This window comes from Canis lupus, chromosome 19, assembly GCF_003254725.2.
Source record: "Canis lupus dingo isolate Sandy chromosome 19, ASM325472v2, whole genome shotgun sequence".
NCBI lineage: Eukaryota > Metazoa > Chordata > Mammalia > Carnivora > Canidae > Canis > Canis lupus.
This window is the reverse complement of record NC_064261.1, coordinates 51,740,111-51,754,107: the sequence shown is the minus strand read 5'-3', so window position 1 is coordinate 51,754,107 and position 13,997 is coordinate 51,740,111. Positions and strand designations below refer to the sequence as shown.

Genomic DNA, 13,997 nt, shown 5'->3' with positions numbered 1-13,997 from the left:
TCATATATTCTTTTTTTTTTTTCCATTGGTTAAAATGATGTATTTTTCTCATCATAAAATTGTATTAGGCTTAAAAAGTAGAAAATCTATAATTTACACTTTATGAAAACTGTGCCGTGTCATTGGGCTATTATTATATAATCATCACCGATTTAGAAATGTACAACAAATGATAGTACAAGGTGTGTGTGGTATACCTGTGTATATGTGTATGTGTGATATACATGTGTATTGACACGCACACACAATGTCCTAAATAATACTAAAAAAAAAAGCACAATGTGAAGAACAGTAATAATACACGCTTCATTTAGAAGTAGTGTAGGGGCACCTGAGTGGGTCAGTCGGTTAAGCATCCGACTCTTGTTTTCAACTCAGGTCCTGATCTCAGGGTCATGGGATCAAGTCCTGCTTTGGGCTCCACACTGAGTGGGGAGTCAGCTTGAGATTCTCTCCTTCTCCCTCTCTCTCTCTGCCCCTCCCCCTGCCCACACAAGGTCTCTCTCTAAAATAAATAAATAAATGTTTAAAAAAAAAGTAGTATAAACATAAATATAGTGGTTCCTAAACCCAGCTATGCATCAATAGTATCAGGAAAGCTTTTTTTCTTTTTTTCTTTTTTTTTTTTTTAGAGAAGAGGGGGTTGGGGAGAGAAAGAAAAAAAAACTCATCTGCATCCTACACTTCTGACTACTGAATCTCTGCAGAAGGGACTGAGGAATATGTAGTTTTAAAGGCTTTTATCATGATTCTGATACTCTTCCAGGTGTGGGAACCACAGGCATTCCTATTTCAAACAATTGCTAGCTATAACAACCTTTCTCTAATAAAGTACGTCAGAGAAGTTGTACTTGTCCGAAGAGAAAGGAGAGATGATGTATGTATACAAGCTCATATTTACACATGTATGTTTATAAGCACAGAGCCTACTTGAGATCCTCTTCTCCCTCTGCCCCTATTCCTGCTCGTGTGCTCTTGCTCTCTCTTAAATCTTTTTTTAAATACATTTATGTTATCCTATAAATAATATTAACTGATATTTGCTTATTTTTTATTTGCTTATTTTTATTCTATTTTTTATTTTCTATTCATGAGAGAGGCAGAGACATAGGCAGAGGGAGAAGCAGTCTCCCTGAGGGGGAGCCTGATACGGGACTCGATCCTAGGACCCCGGGATCACGCCCTCAGCCGAGGACAGATGCTCAACCACTGAGCCCCCCAGGTGTTTTGCTTATTTTTAAATAATTAGTAGGAAAGTTTAGTGTTCTAATTGTGACTGTGCGTAATATTAGTGAAAATACAAGTAGTATTTCCTTCCAAATTTCAAACAAACTAATCTGTTCCTAAGTTGTTAAGGACTATTTGAAAGAATTTATCATCTATGGAGAAACTTCCTACAGCTAATATCCTCTCCAACAAAGAGATCAACAAAGAACACTGAATTTTCTCTGCTACGCCATTCATAGGAACAGCGTTCAAGAGATTATTTTAAATAAGAACCCCTTTGAGACTTCGGCAGAAAGCCAAACCATTTTAAAGAAATGGAGAAAACTTCTGTCACCACGAATTACCCCTCCCCCCTCATGGAAGCAGTGAAGACTTTCTGGTTTATTCTAGGTATAAACCGAAGGTTCCAGAACACGCCAAGTTACCACCATAGGTGTTAAGAGGGACTCTGCATGGTCACCCTGACCCCACAGTCATAAGCTATGATGCAAACAGTACTTACGGTCAAGAGGCGGCCTCACGTTGTAGAAGTTGATGTTCTTGGCCAAAGCCCAGCTTTCTGATAAGATAAAGATGTGGACGACAGCTACGGCCAGAGCATGACGGAGGGGCAGCATTGTGACCTTGGCTGCCGGACAGCCCGAGATTCACATCTCTACAATGGACAGAGAGACGGGTCGCATTTATTTGCATTTTGCACATCAGGAGAAGTAGGTTTTGCTTCCCTGTGGAAAGCCCGATTATTCAAATACATTCCCCCAGCTACTTGTTCCGGGCGCACCTGCACCTGCGAGCGAGCGAGAGCGAGTTGCCTTCTTCCCCCGCAGGTGAGAGTCGAGCCATGGCTGCCCTCTACTGTGCAGGCCCCTGCAGCTCCCGCAGCGCGGAGCCGGCACCCGGAGGCCTTGCAGGCCCGGGGGGACAAGCGGCAGCATGGGCAGCGCTGCACCCCATCCCCCCACTGCCAGAGGCCGGCCGGGGAATCGGTGCTGAGTCACCCACTCTCTAAACCACCAGGCTTCACGGGCATGTCCACCTCTTTGTCATTCCACTCCCTGAGTAAACACTTGCTTTTGAGAAACTCAACGTTCGCAACGTTTTCAACACCTGGAAGCAACCTCAAGAGGCGGAGCGGTGGGAAGGACAGTGTGTGGAAGATCAATGAACGTGGGAAATCGAGTCTCTGCTGGATCCCAGAGCTCCAGAGACCTGGAGAAGAGAACTGAGTCATGGGCCGAATGCCAGGCCCACCTGTGTCTGTCACATGCGGTGTAAGAAGCTACCAGGAGGGTCTCGAGGAAACAGAATAAAAGTTGCCTGAAAAGCTCAAAGCCAATGTCAGTCCCGGCCCACGGACACTACTCGCTGCTTTCAAAGACAAAGCGGACGGTCTGATGCCCAACGAAACAACAGCCGTCCACAGAGCCCAGAGTAAGACGGCGCATCCCAAGTCCCAGGGGCCCTACCCTCTAGAAGCTACTCGGTGGTAAGAAAATCGGAGATGCTAAGAACCTACAGTGTCAGCACAAACAGGCTCTCTCGGGCGAGGGAGAGGTGTAGGCAGCAGCAAAGGATGTAACTTGGAGTCCAGAGACTTTGGTTCAGATGTTGGCTCTGCTGTTTATTAGCTTCCTGACCTTGGGCAAGCTCTTTAAGCTCTATTAACCTCAATTTCCTCATCTGTAAAGTGGCTTAATAACACCCGTTCCGCCCACACGTTTGGGTCATTGTGAGCATCAAATACAGGCTCAGCTAGACTCCGAGGACTGTGCAGGTAACAGCACTTGTAGTACAAGTCTGTGAAAATGCTAGAATCTCAGAGTTCAATAATACTGCCTGAACTCATTTTCTTCCTGCTGAATCAGCTGGTCTCAGGAGGTTTAGAGAATTTTTCAGAGAAGAAAAGTTTGATCTCTGCACATATGAGCATAATCCTTCACATGGATATTTTGTTTGAAGCCAGGGTAATAATGCGTGGAATCTAGGGATTTTACCTCCTCCCCCTCTTGTGTTGTGCGTAGATGGGCATTATTAGCCAGACACGCAAAACCAACCTACGGAGAAGGAACGGGACGCCAGGCGAAGTACGGCCACGGCACCCCCATCCCTACAGGTGGCTCCTGCCACTGACAGAACTGAGTCTCTAAGGAGGTTCTTGGTATAAAGGGAAACCCAATAAGTTTCAAAAATCAATAGTGCTAAGCTTTATACACCGCATTTCAGCTCAGGACAGAACGAGACCTATTGTTTGCATATATTTTATATGAGACTTTATACACACACACATACACACACACACGTATGTATATAAAATTTTGCCCTGGTTCATTTTAGAGACCAAAATTGACCTTTCAGAGTTATCAGATTTCTAAATCCTATTCTTATGCTCTTTCTGAAGAAACGGACATTTCTTACGGCTGTGTTATTCCTTCCAGACAAGTCATTACACTGGTGCAGATTCTGCTTCTCCCAGTCATTTCTCTGAATCGTACTGTTCCATGTTCACGGTGAATCTGGAGCCAAGGAATGAAGACCCCCCGACTACACCAGGGGAGAATCTTTGAGCAGGGGAGACTAATTCCTCTTTCAAGAACCTCAGATTCACTGTGTTTCAATAGCAATCCACATTCCAGTATAACGGAGATGATGCCAAGGATTATAGGCCTCAGAATCACATTGTCTACATGGAGTCCCTTTTCTATCACTAAGCAAATATGGGACCTCAGGCAAGTTGCTTAAGCCTTCTAAGCCTCAGCTTGCCCATCTGTAGAAGAGGCATAACAACAGTCCCTACCTCAGGGTGCAGAAACATGGACTAAATGACGTCATGTGTATGACGCACTCAACCGAATGCTGGGCACATGGGCACTTTCTGTCTGGTAGTAAAGAGCACTGGCTCAGTATTTGAGCGTATACCTGGAATACCTGCTGCAAGGTCCTTAACCTCCCAATACCACAACATCGATGAAACGGAAGTAATAATAATTACACTTACCTCATTAGTGGATTAAATTAGTTAATACATGTGAAGCACTATCTAATTAGCTATGTTTGCCTTTTTCTGCTCCTCACTAGGTAAGTATTCACTGTGATGAACAAATTTCCCAACAGGGATCACAAGCCAGAACCCCTGGTTGTCCTCACGTAATCTCTATGAGACACAAGCCCATCCCTTCAGTATGTCGTTATTGACGTGCAACGCGTAGAAAGACGTTATTACTGGATCTCCGACAAGGTCTTTGCTCTCATGAAGTGTGAATTTTGGAAGAAGATAGGCAGTATGGGAAAAATGTAATTTCAGATAGTCCTGATCCCCAGGTAAGGACATGTAAGAGATGTGCTTGAATCGGAGGAGCTACTTCACGTACGTGGTGGACCCAGGATGAGAAGCAAGCATCTAAGCAAAGAATCGAGGGAAAAGACACCTCAGGCCCAAGATGGGAAGAAGTGTGCCTTGCTGGGGAGCTCAGAAGGTGGCCAGCATGACTGGCGTGTTCTGGGGGCAGGGGAGGGAGGCGGGTAGACAGTCAGAGGTGGTAGGCCCAGGTCATAAAGGCGCTTAGGCCTTTTGATTTTGGATCTGACAAAATCAGGGAACTGTTTGGTTTCAGATGATCTAATTTTGAAAGAAATGCTTCCTCTCTGCAGAGGGTCGCAAATCCCTAGCCTGATTTCTAACTCCCAGAATAAAGGGATGCCAATAATAGAGACTACAGAGGAATTGAGAATTCCCTTATCTGTGAATCACAAAGGTTTCTCTGAGTAAAAGAGCAAGCGGACGACAGACAACTTAAAAACAACTGAATGAATAGCAAACCCAAGGATGAGGTTTGTATTTTTGGTTTCCCCATTCTTCAAAACAGCACCGTAGGGAATGGGACCTCGTTGCCATCGTACGAATGAGGCTCAGAGACCATGTGTAAGGATCCTCCTCGCACACTGCCTGGCTCACAGCGTCCCTAGGACGTTCCCACATGGCTTATCCTAGCCTGCTAACACCTGAACAGTAGTGGGAAAGAAGCCGTAAGAATATTGTTTCCATATGGATTTGTGACTTTTCATTTCCACTTTTAACTAAAACAGCACAGCCTGATTCCATCAAAATTCGCCAGGGCTGCTGGGGTCTTACCCGTCGAATGAGGAAAACACTAAATAAAAATGCCTCCTATGTCCCAGAGCTCGCTTTATAATCTATTCGCCTATCCTGTTTTGCCCTAAGTACCCAGATCGGTCTCTATCTATCCTGCAGCGGACAGGTTTGTGTTAACACGACTGTTTTATCTTTCGCAACCAAAAGACATTAGGATAATGAGAAAGCAAATGACTAACTACGGTATCTGAAAGTTGTTTTACATTCAGAATCATTTCGCGGAGACTCTGAACTGAAAATCATCGGCTGAGACTCTGCTGAGTAGGCTTTCGCTGCCGTCTTGGTTGCAGAACAAGGTTACCGCAGAGCCTGTATTTTGCTCTAGAAGGGGAAAATAGTATGAGTCACACTCCCCCATTCTGGTACCTTCTCCAGCACCATCGCATAGAGCAGAGCTCTTCGTGGGGGGAGGGGTGACCCGTAAGCTTCTTCGGGTTATTTGCAAAATTTTGTGTCTGTATGTATTTTCCCCCTTTGCTGAGGATCTCAAAGGAATCTGAGACCCGCGTGCCTGCTGCATTCAGGATACAGCTGTTAGGATTTGCTTTCCTTCGACTTGGATGTTTTTATACTTGACACTAAGAAAATTCCATACATACATTAGGTATCTGGTACACACTCCTCAAATTCAAGGGTAGCTCAAAAACATTCCTCCCCAGACAGAGCACATTATCTTTATCCTTTTTTTTTTTTTTTTTTCCCCAGATGGTAGGCCTGGTCAGAAATCCCTCACCTGTGGTGCTGGCCTTCTACTTGTTTTATGATCTCTTTGGAAAGTATGATAATTCTTGCTACAGATGGCAGCATGCTTCTTTGCCAAAAGATATCGGCACTTTCTACGGGGCACACCTGCAGGGATCCCACAGGGATGGGCAACTCTCAGGCCTTCCAGGGAACGGCTTACCAGTTTTTTTTTTCCAGAGTAGGTGCATTTATTTTTTAGATGCAAATATACCAGCCCTCAAGACATATAAAATAGTCATAATTTCTGAAAATCACATCTATCACAGAGGCACAATCTCCTTGATTCATATGCCTTCATCTTTGCATGCAGAGGCTCAGCACTTGACATGTTAAACGTACCAGGGAAGGGCTCTGGAAAGAGGAACCACTATCAACTCAAAAAAAGTTGTGTTTACTGAAATGAAACGAGGTGACGTCTCTTGTTTTACAGACTTCGGCCTACTACTGCCCAGAATAAAGGACCGACAGGGCACTAGGTCCAGAAGCCTGACCATGAGCAGGTCTGAGTAAGAACCATCACCCTGGCCCATGTGGCATTTCATGCTTCCACAGAAAACATGCAAAGCTGACGGGGGCTTCAAGCCACAGCACATCCTTGACGTCATGAACGTGTTGGGGATAGGAAAACAACCTACTCTATTTTTAAATTCCTTAGGTCTGGGTTCAGTGCATGGTAAATGCCCAATAAATACCTTTTGGAATAGAACCGACATCTTAACTCTGATCTATAAGGAACACCTCGCTTAGCAAGCAAGACGGAGACTGTGGGCGGTCAGGAGTTGGCCGCGTGTCCAAAGATACAGAAAGGGACTCACAAGGAGATTTGAAAAAGAAGAGACCAAACAGAGGTGGCACATGCTGGTACTTCCTGCGCGGTTGACAGCAAGGAGTGAGCAAGCCAAGGCTAACTCTGACTGCCAATAAAACAAATGAAAAGGATAATTTAAAGGAGGCAGCTCGGCTGAGTCCAGCACGCCCATCAACACTCACATTCACACCTTCCTGAAAGCATCACTTATCCCACCGTAAGACATTTTAATGACAAACTTTAATAGGCCTGGCTTCCCTTGTAAAAAGAGTAGAAGGCAAAGTGGAAATTCAAAATGAGTGCTGAGATTTTACTCAGGAGGAACAGACTCGGTGAAAATGTTCCTCTCAAAAGGAGAAATTTGCCAGAAAACCTTACCACCTGCAACAAGGCTTACGTTACCTCCTTTTGGCCACGATGACCAATGGAGATACTCTGGATCCCATTACATTCAAGAACAGTGTCCGTGGGACTTAGGCCCAGACACTGTGCCAGCTCCCTTCCTTGCAGGGGGACCGAAGACTCAACTGCTAACCTTGCCTGGCCATCGAGAGCCTGCTCCCCAGACTACAGCTCCTCCCTTCTCTAACAGGTATTCCATTTCTGGTACATGAAAAGTATTTTCCTCCTAAGTTCAACTATGAATTTCTTGGGGCCTCTGGGTGGCTCAGTTGATTTAGTGTCTACCTTCAGCTCAGATCATGATCTCAGGGTCCCGGGTTCGAGCCGTGCATCGGGCACCCTGCTTCTCCCTCGGCCCCCTGCTCGTGCTTGCTGGCTCAAAATCTTTTTAAAAATATGAATTTCTTTAAATATATCTAGGGGCAGCTCAGCAGTTTAGCGCCGCCATCAGCTCAGAGCGTGATCCTGGAGATCCGGGACTGAGTCCCACGTCAATCTCCCTGCATGGAGCCTGCTTCTCCCTCTGCCTGTGTCTGTCTCTCTCTCCTCTCTGTTTCTCATGACTAAATAAAAAAATAAAAAAAAATCTTTAAAAAAATAAATTAAATTAAAAAAAAGATATCTAATCTACCTTCTCTATGTGCCTGGAGCAAATCACAAGAGGGAATTTTACCTTATTCCCCATCTATTATCTTCATCTGAAAATACAAAATCTCCATGGACTTTATTCTTGAATAACAACATTCACCAGGGGAAAAATCGGGTCATTATTCAATCTCTCAGTACCAGCTTGTCCAAATCTTGAAAGTAGTAGGACTATAAGTCATGCATGTACACCAGGTACTCTGCTAAGCACTTAGAAAACAATACATAAGAGGCACAATCCCTATACGCACATATATTTTTGGGGCCAAAAACTCAACGTGAGAAGCGTCTGACAAGGGTTAATACAATCATCTTAGGAGGAACAACAACAGACTTGAGATTCAAAAGGGCACCCAGAATATAATTTTGGTTCTATGTTTTTTTCTGGGTCAGCATTTTTTTAAATTTAAATTCCAGTTAGGGGATCCCTGGGTGGCGCAGCGGTTTGGCGCCTGCCTTTGGCCCAGGGCGCGATCCTGGAGACCTGGGATCGAATCCCACATTGGGCTCCCGGTGCATGGAGCCTGCTTCTCCCTCTGCCTGTGTCTCTGCCTCTCTCTCTCTCTCTCTCTCTGTGACTATCATGAATAAATAAATAAATAATCTTTAAAAATAAATAAATAAATAAATAAATAAATTCCAGTTAGTTAACCTACAGTACAATATTAGTTTCAGGTGTACAGTGAATCAACACTTCCATACCACACCCAGCGCTCTTCACACCAAGTGTACGTCTTAATCCCCATCACCAATTCAATCCATCCGCCCAGCCATCTCCCTTCTTGCCACCATCAGTATGTTCTCTATAGTTAAGAGTCTCTTTCTTTGTTTGCATCGTTTTCCCTCCTTTGTTCATTTGTCTCTTAAATGCCACATAGGAGTGAAATCATGTGGTATTTGTCTTTCTCTGACTTATTTCACTTAGCACTATACTCTCTAGATCCATCCATATCGTTGCAAAGGGCAAGATTCGGTTCTTTATGGCTGAGTAACATTCCATTGTATTTTTTTTTCCAGTGTTTATCTTTATCGGTTCATCAGCTGGATACTGGAGTTGTTTTCATAATTTTGCTATCGCAGATAATGATGTTATAAACATCAGTGTGCATGTATCCCTTCAAATGAGTATTTTTGTATCCTTTGGGCTAATGCCTAGTACTAGGATTGCTAGATCACACAGTAGTGCTATTTTTAACTTTTTGAGGACCTTCATACTGTTTTCCAGAGTGGCTGCACTAGTTTGCATTCCCACCAAGAGTACAAGAGGGCTCCCCTTTCTCCACATCCTGGCCAACACTTGTGTCTTGGGTTAATGGATTTTACCCATACTGACAGGTGTGAGGTGCTATCTCATTATAGTTTGGATTTGTATTTCCCTGATGAGTGATGTTGAGCATCTCTTCACGTGTCTGTTGGGCATCTCTATGTCTTCTTTGGAGAAAGGTCTATTCATGTCTTTGGACCATTTTTTAACTGGAGTATTCTTTTTGTGGGTGTTGAGTCTTTTAAGTTTCTTATATTTTGGATACTGCATATACTATATTTGGTATATTTATTTAGTATCCAAAATAAATATAGTATATTTTTGGATAGACATGTCAGATATCTGACATGTCATTTGCAAATATCTTCTCCGATTCTGTAGGCTGCATTCTAATTTTATTGATTGTCTCCTTTGCTGTGCAGAAGCTTTCTATCTTGATGAAGTCCCAGTGGTTCATTTTTGCTTTTGTTTCCTTGCCTCCAGAAACATCTAGAAAGAAGTTACTGCCTCTACTCTCTTCTAGGACTTTTATGGTTTCAGGTCTCACATTTAGATTTTGCATCCAGTTTGAATTTATTTTTGTGTATGGTGTAAGAAAGTGGTCCAGTTTCATTCTTCTGCATGTAGCTGTCCAGTTTCCCCAACACCATTTGTTGAAGAGACTTTTTCCCATTGGATGTTCTTTCCTGCTTTGTTGAGTAATTGGCCATATAGTTGAGGGTTCAATTTCTGTGTTTTCTATTCTGTTCCATTGATCTAGGTGTCTGTTTTTGCACCAATACCATACTGTTTTGATTACTACAGTTTTGTAATAAAACTTAACATCCAGAATTATGATGCCTCCACAGTTTTGCTTTTCTTTTTCAAGGTTGCTTTGGCTGTTTGAGGTCTTTTGTGGTTCCACAGAAACTTTAAGATTGTTTCTTCTGTTTCTGAGAAATGGACTAGTATTCTGATAGGGATTGCACTAAGTGTGTTAGGTAGTGTAGACAATTTAACAATATTTGCTCTTCCAATCCTTGAGCACGGAATGTTTTCATTTCTTTGTGTCATGTTCAATTTCTTATGAAAACTATAAATTCTGGTTTTACATTTACTAACCAGGTAATCACAAAGTTAAGAAATAGTGTCCTATTTGTCAATAAGATAAGTGAGGCTCAGAGCCATTAGGTAAATTTCTTAAGCTGCTGTGTGAATTGGGTATAATTACATAGGTAAATCACCTTTTACTTAGATGGTGTTGAAGAAATGTTAGATCCCTACCTTCCCTCCTTATTTCTTCAGATATCATTAGCAGGAGAACAGAAATCAGATCAAGGGATATAACTGTCCAACTCCATGCCGTACTAGCTGGACCAAATCTGGTAAACAGTACTGAGTTCTATGCACTAATTTCTAAAGGGTATTCAGGAATTATCTTTCTTGCAACCAAATGAAAAGTTGGAATGCATGACTGCCAAGGTTCCTTCCACTTCTAATATTTTACGATTTTTATGGAAGGGTATTAATGAAGAATTCCAGTTATGCCATAAAAAGCTATAAATGTAACGCAGTATTCCCATATTTCAGATTCCTGCTATAATGTTTAAAAGGGTAAGAACTTTTCAAAAATTTCCTCAACATGGGATCAAAAATTCACAGAAATGAGTATCTCATTTCTAAGCAGAAGGCTGCACATTTTGCAGGGCTAAGACAGTTTTTTCTACTATGTGCCAACTGATAAAAATAATTCTAAAACAGTGCTAATATTAAAGTAATGTTATTATGCAAATGGAAAATCTAAATCCAATCATTAGTTAATACAGGGCAATAAGTGTGCAATTTGGGTGGAAAACTACTCTAATCAATTTTATTTTTTTTAAGATTTTATTTATTTATTCATAAGAGACACAGAGAGAGAGAAAGGCAGAGACACAGGCAGAGGGAGAAATAGGTTCCATGCAGGGAGCCTGAGGTGGGACTGGATCCTGGGTCTCGAGGATCATGCCCTGGCCTGAAGGCGGTGCTAAGCCACTGAGCCACCCAGAGATCCCCACTCTAATTTATTGTATTGTATTGTATTTTTTAAGATTTTATTTTTTAAGATTTTATTTATTTATTCATGACAGAGAGAGAGACAGAGAGACAGAGAGAGAGAAGCAGGCTCCATGCAGGGAGCCTGACGTGGGACTCCATCCCCAGTCTCCAGGATCACACACTGGGCCAAAGGCGGCGCCAAACCGCTGGGCCATGGGGGCTGCCCTCTAATCAATTTTAAAGACAACTTTCCAAATGTGATTCAAATTTTATGAAAAAAAAAATTAACAACTCTTTCCAAGTAATAGCTTTTCTACTTCATCTTTGTCAAAAACATGAGTTAACATCTTTTTTGAAAAGGCTTTGATGATACTGGAGGAGATGGTTAAGAACTCCACATGAACAAGATTAAAAAGCTTAGATGATTAGAAATTGGAAACTGTGCTCCTTCTAAAAAGAATCAAGATTGGTTTGCCATGTGTTATTGAACTATTTGGACAAATGGTGGGAACCTAATAAATAAATATATGTCGACTGATTAAATTTGAGAGTGTCCTTCACATAAGTGAAGTAATTTTTGCCCAGTTTGTATCCTAAATGATTTTTAGGAGGCTTATGCCAAGTTACTTATGCATTAAGGCTCTCAAAATAGAGTAAGAACCTTATTAGATGAGAGGAAAGATCTTAACCACTACACTTTCATGCATGGTGCTCCTCTACTGCGTGTCACCTTTCACTTTGTACTTCTTAGGAGCGAAGGGACACGCATGGGACACATATTCTCATTACATGATAAAAGGAAACTCTTTCTGATACTTAATTCTCAAATTAATGGGCCCTATGTCTTGTCATACAGAGAGCACCAAACAACTTATGGATAATGCCTGAAATTTGTTTCAAAGAGCTCCAGATGCGTCCTTCAATTGGCCATTTCTTAAAAAAAAAAAAAAAAAAAAAAAAAAAAAGCAAAGGGCATAATATTAAAAGGTAATTCTATAGAGATATTTCTGCTGTCGGGGAGGCAAATAAGAGAGATTATTTTCTTCTCCATGGGCGAAGGGAGTCTTTAAATTTGAGAGAAAGATACAAGTGGACGGAAGTTCTGCAAAGAGAGCTGCAGGCACACAGGTGTTTGGTACTGCTAACGAGCAATTCCGTTGGCAGAACTACAGAGACATCAACCAAGCAGCCACATAGGCTGGGCGCGGAAGGCTTTGTTTTTATGTTCCATAGTCCTGCTTGCTTTAGTGAACCCATTTCTTTTAATAACCAATCAAAGCTCTCATAATAGAAATCTAGGCTGAAATGTCCAACAGCTGGCTAAGAATCCATTATTCTACATTTGGAGGAATGTTTCATGCCAAGCATGCATTCTCAAATGGCATACACAATTCAACCAAGAAAACTTAGCTTTCAGGGTCAGTGTATAGATGATGGCCAGGACTTCTGACTTCATTTGGTCTCAAGTGACATAGGAAAAGGACCATAAAAATAAAGTGTTCACAGAGATGTGTTTTCTCGTTTGAATCTCTCTGTATGTATTCTAACGTGAGAGAGTGTCTACACCAAAGCAGAAATCTCAGGCAATAAATTTGGATATCCGTGCATGAATATATGCACACCCACATACATGTACATAGGCGCATATACACATACGTGGATATATTTAATTGAATGACTTCTTTAAGTGCTAACTACATGCCAGGTTGTAAAAGTGTCCTTAGAACTCTATATGAGAGACTGTATTACCCAATCATGTCAGCTGTTTTCAGCACCCACTGGGTGATCTTTCAATTGAGAGAGCTTTAGGATGCAGAACTGTTGCTATGTATTTGGCCCATCATCTTTCTTCTGTGCTAAGGTCTTATGACACTGACCACTGTTTATAGGGCCCCCACTAGCTCAATTTCGTTCTTGATTCTACCGCTAAAAACATATCGCACAAGTAAATAACATGTTCGTTGATATCATTCTGAAAACAGGAAGAGATTTTAAAAAACAACAATAAACTGCATGCTATGGCAAAAGAATATGGTGCTGACTTTTGCATAGTCACAAAATCTGGGACAGATTATTCAACGAACTCTCTGGAAGCTGACAAGCTTATAAAAGCAATCCTAATAAAATATTTCTGCATTCTGCATATATAACAAAGTTATAGCATGTCACTTGCTCTATAAATTGTCACTATTACCGCTTGGAGCAGAAGGAAATGTACATATATAAAGATATATATGTGCATGATTTCATATTCCCAGAGGAAACTGAAAAATTATGTGCATTAAATAGTGTTTTAATTGCAATATGAAAAACCGCATTTAAGCAATAGTTCATGATCCCACAAGGGTAAAGTCACATGTAAATGCTGTCTAGTATAATGGGGAAAGAATGGCCTTTGTGGACACTCCGGCCTGGGTGCAAATTCTGACCCCATCACTGGCTGGATCTACTATCTTGAAGCCAATCCCTCTAATCGTCTGAGACTCAGTTTCCCTATCAGTAAAACAGAGATATTAAATATCTGTTTTACAGAAAACTAGAGAATAAATAAGTCCCTTACCCATTGCTATTGTTGTCAAATTATTAAATCAATTAGGAAGCTAAATGTAGAGATCTAGGGTTGGTTCCTCTATGGATTACCTGCTGGCAAATATCATTAAGAGTATGTAACACTTATTCGATTTAAGACTGAAATCCAATAAACATTTTTTCAGCTCTCAAATTCCGTGATTGTCTGAGTA

General features: G+C 41.8%; 1 protein-coding gene across 18 annotated transcripts in view; it reads right to left on the bottom strand.

Moving 5' to 3' along the window:
- LYPD6B (LY6/PLAUR domain containing 6B) overlaps positions 1–13,997 on the bottom strand; it is a 249,435-nt gene that overhangs the window by 91,354 nt on the left and 144,084 nt on the right. For 17 of the 18 annotated variants that reach the window (XM_035702331.2, XM_049097249.1, XM_049097245.1 and 14 more), the window contains one exon: positions 1,730–1,882. In XM_035702331.2, the coding sequence (XP_035558224.1) occupies positions 1,730–1,844 (115 nt within the window). In that variant the 5' untranslated portion in view covers positions 1,845–1,882. Of the gene's footprint in view, positions 1–1,729; positions 1,883–2,008; positions 2,180–13,997 lie in introns of those variants that run through there. The other variant, XM_035702342.2, reaches the window with a different exon arrangement.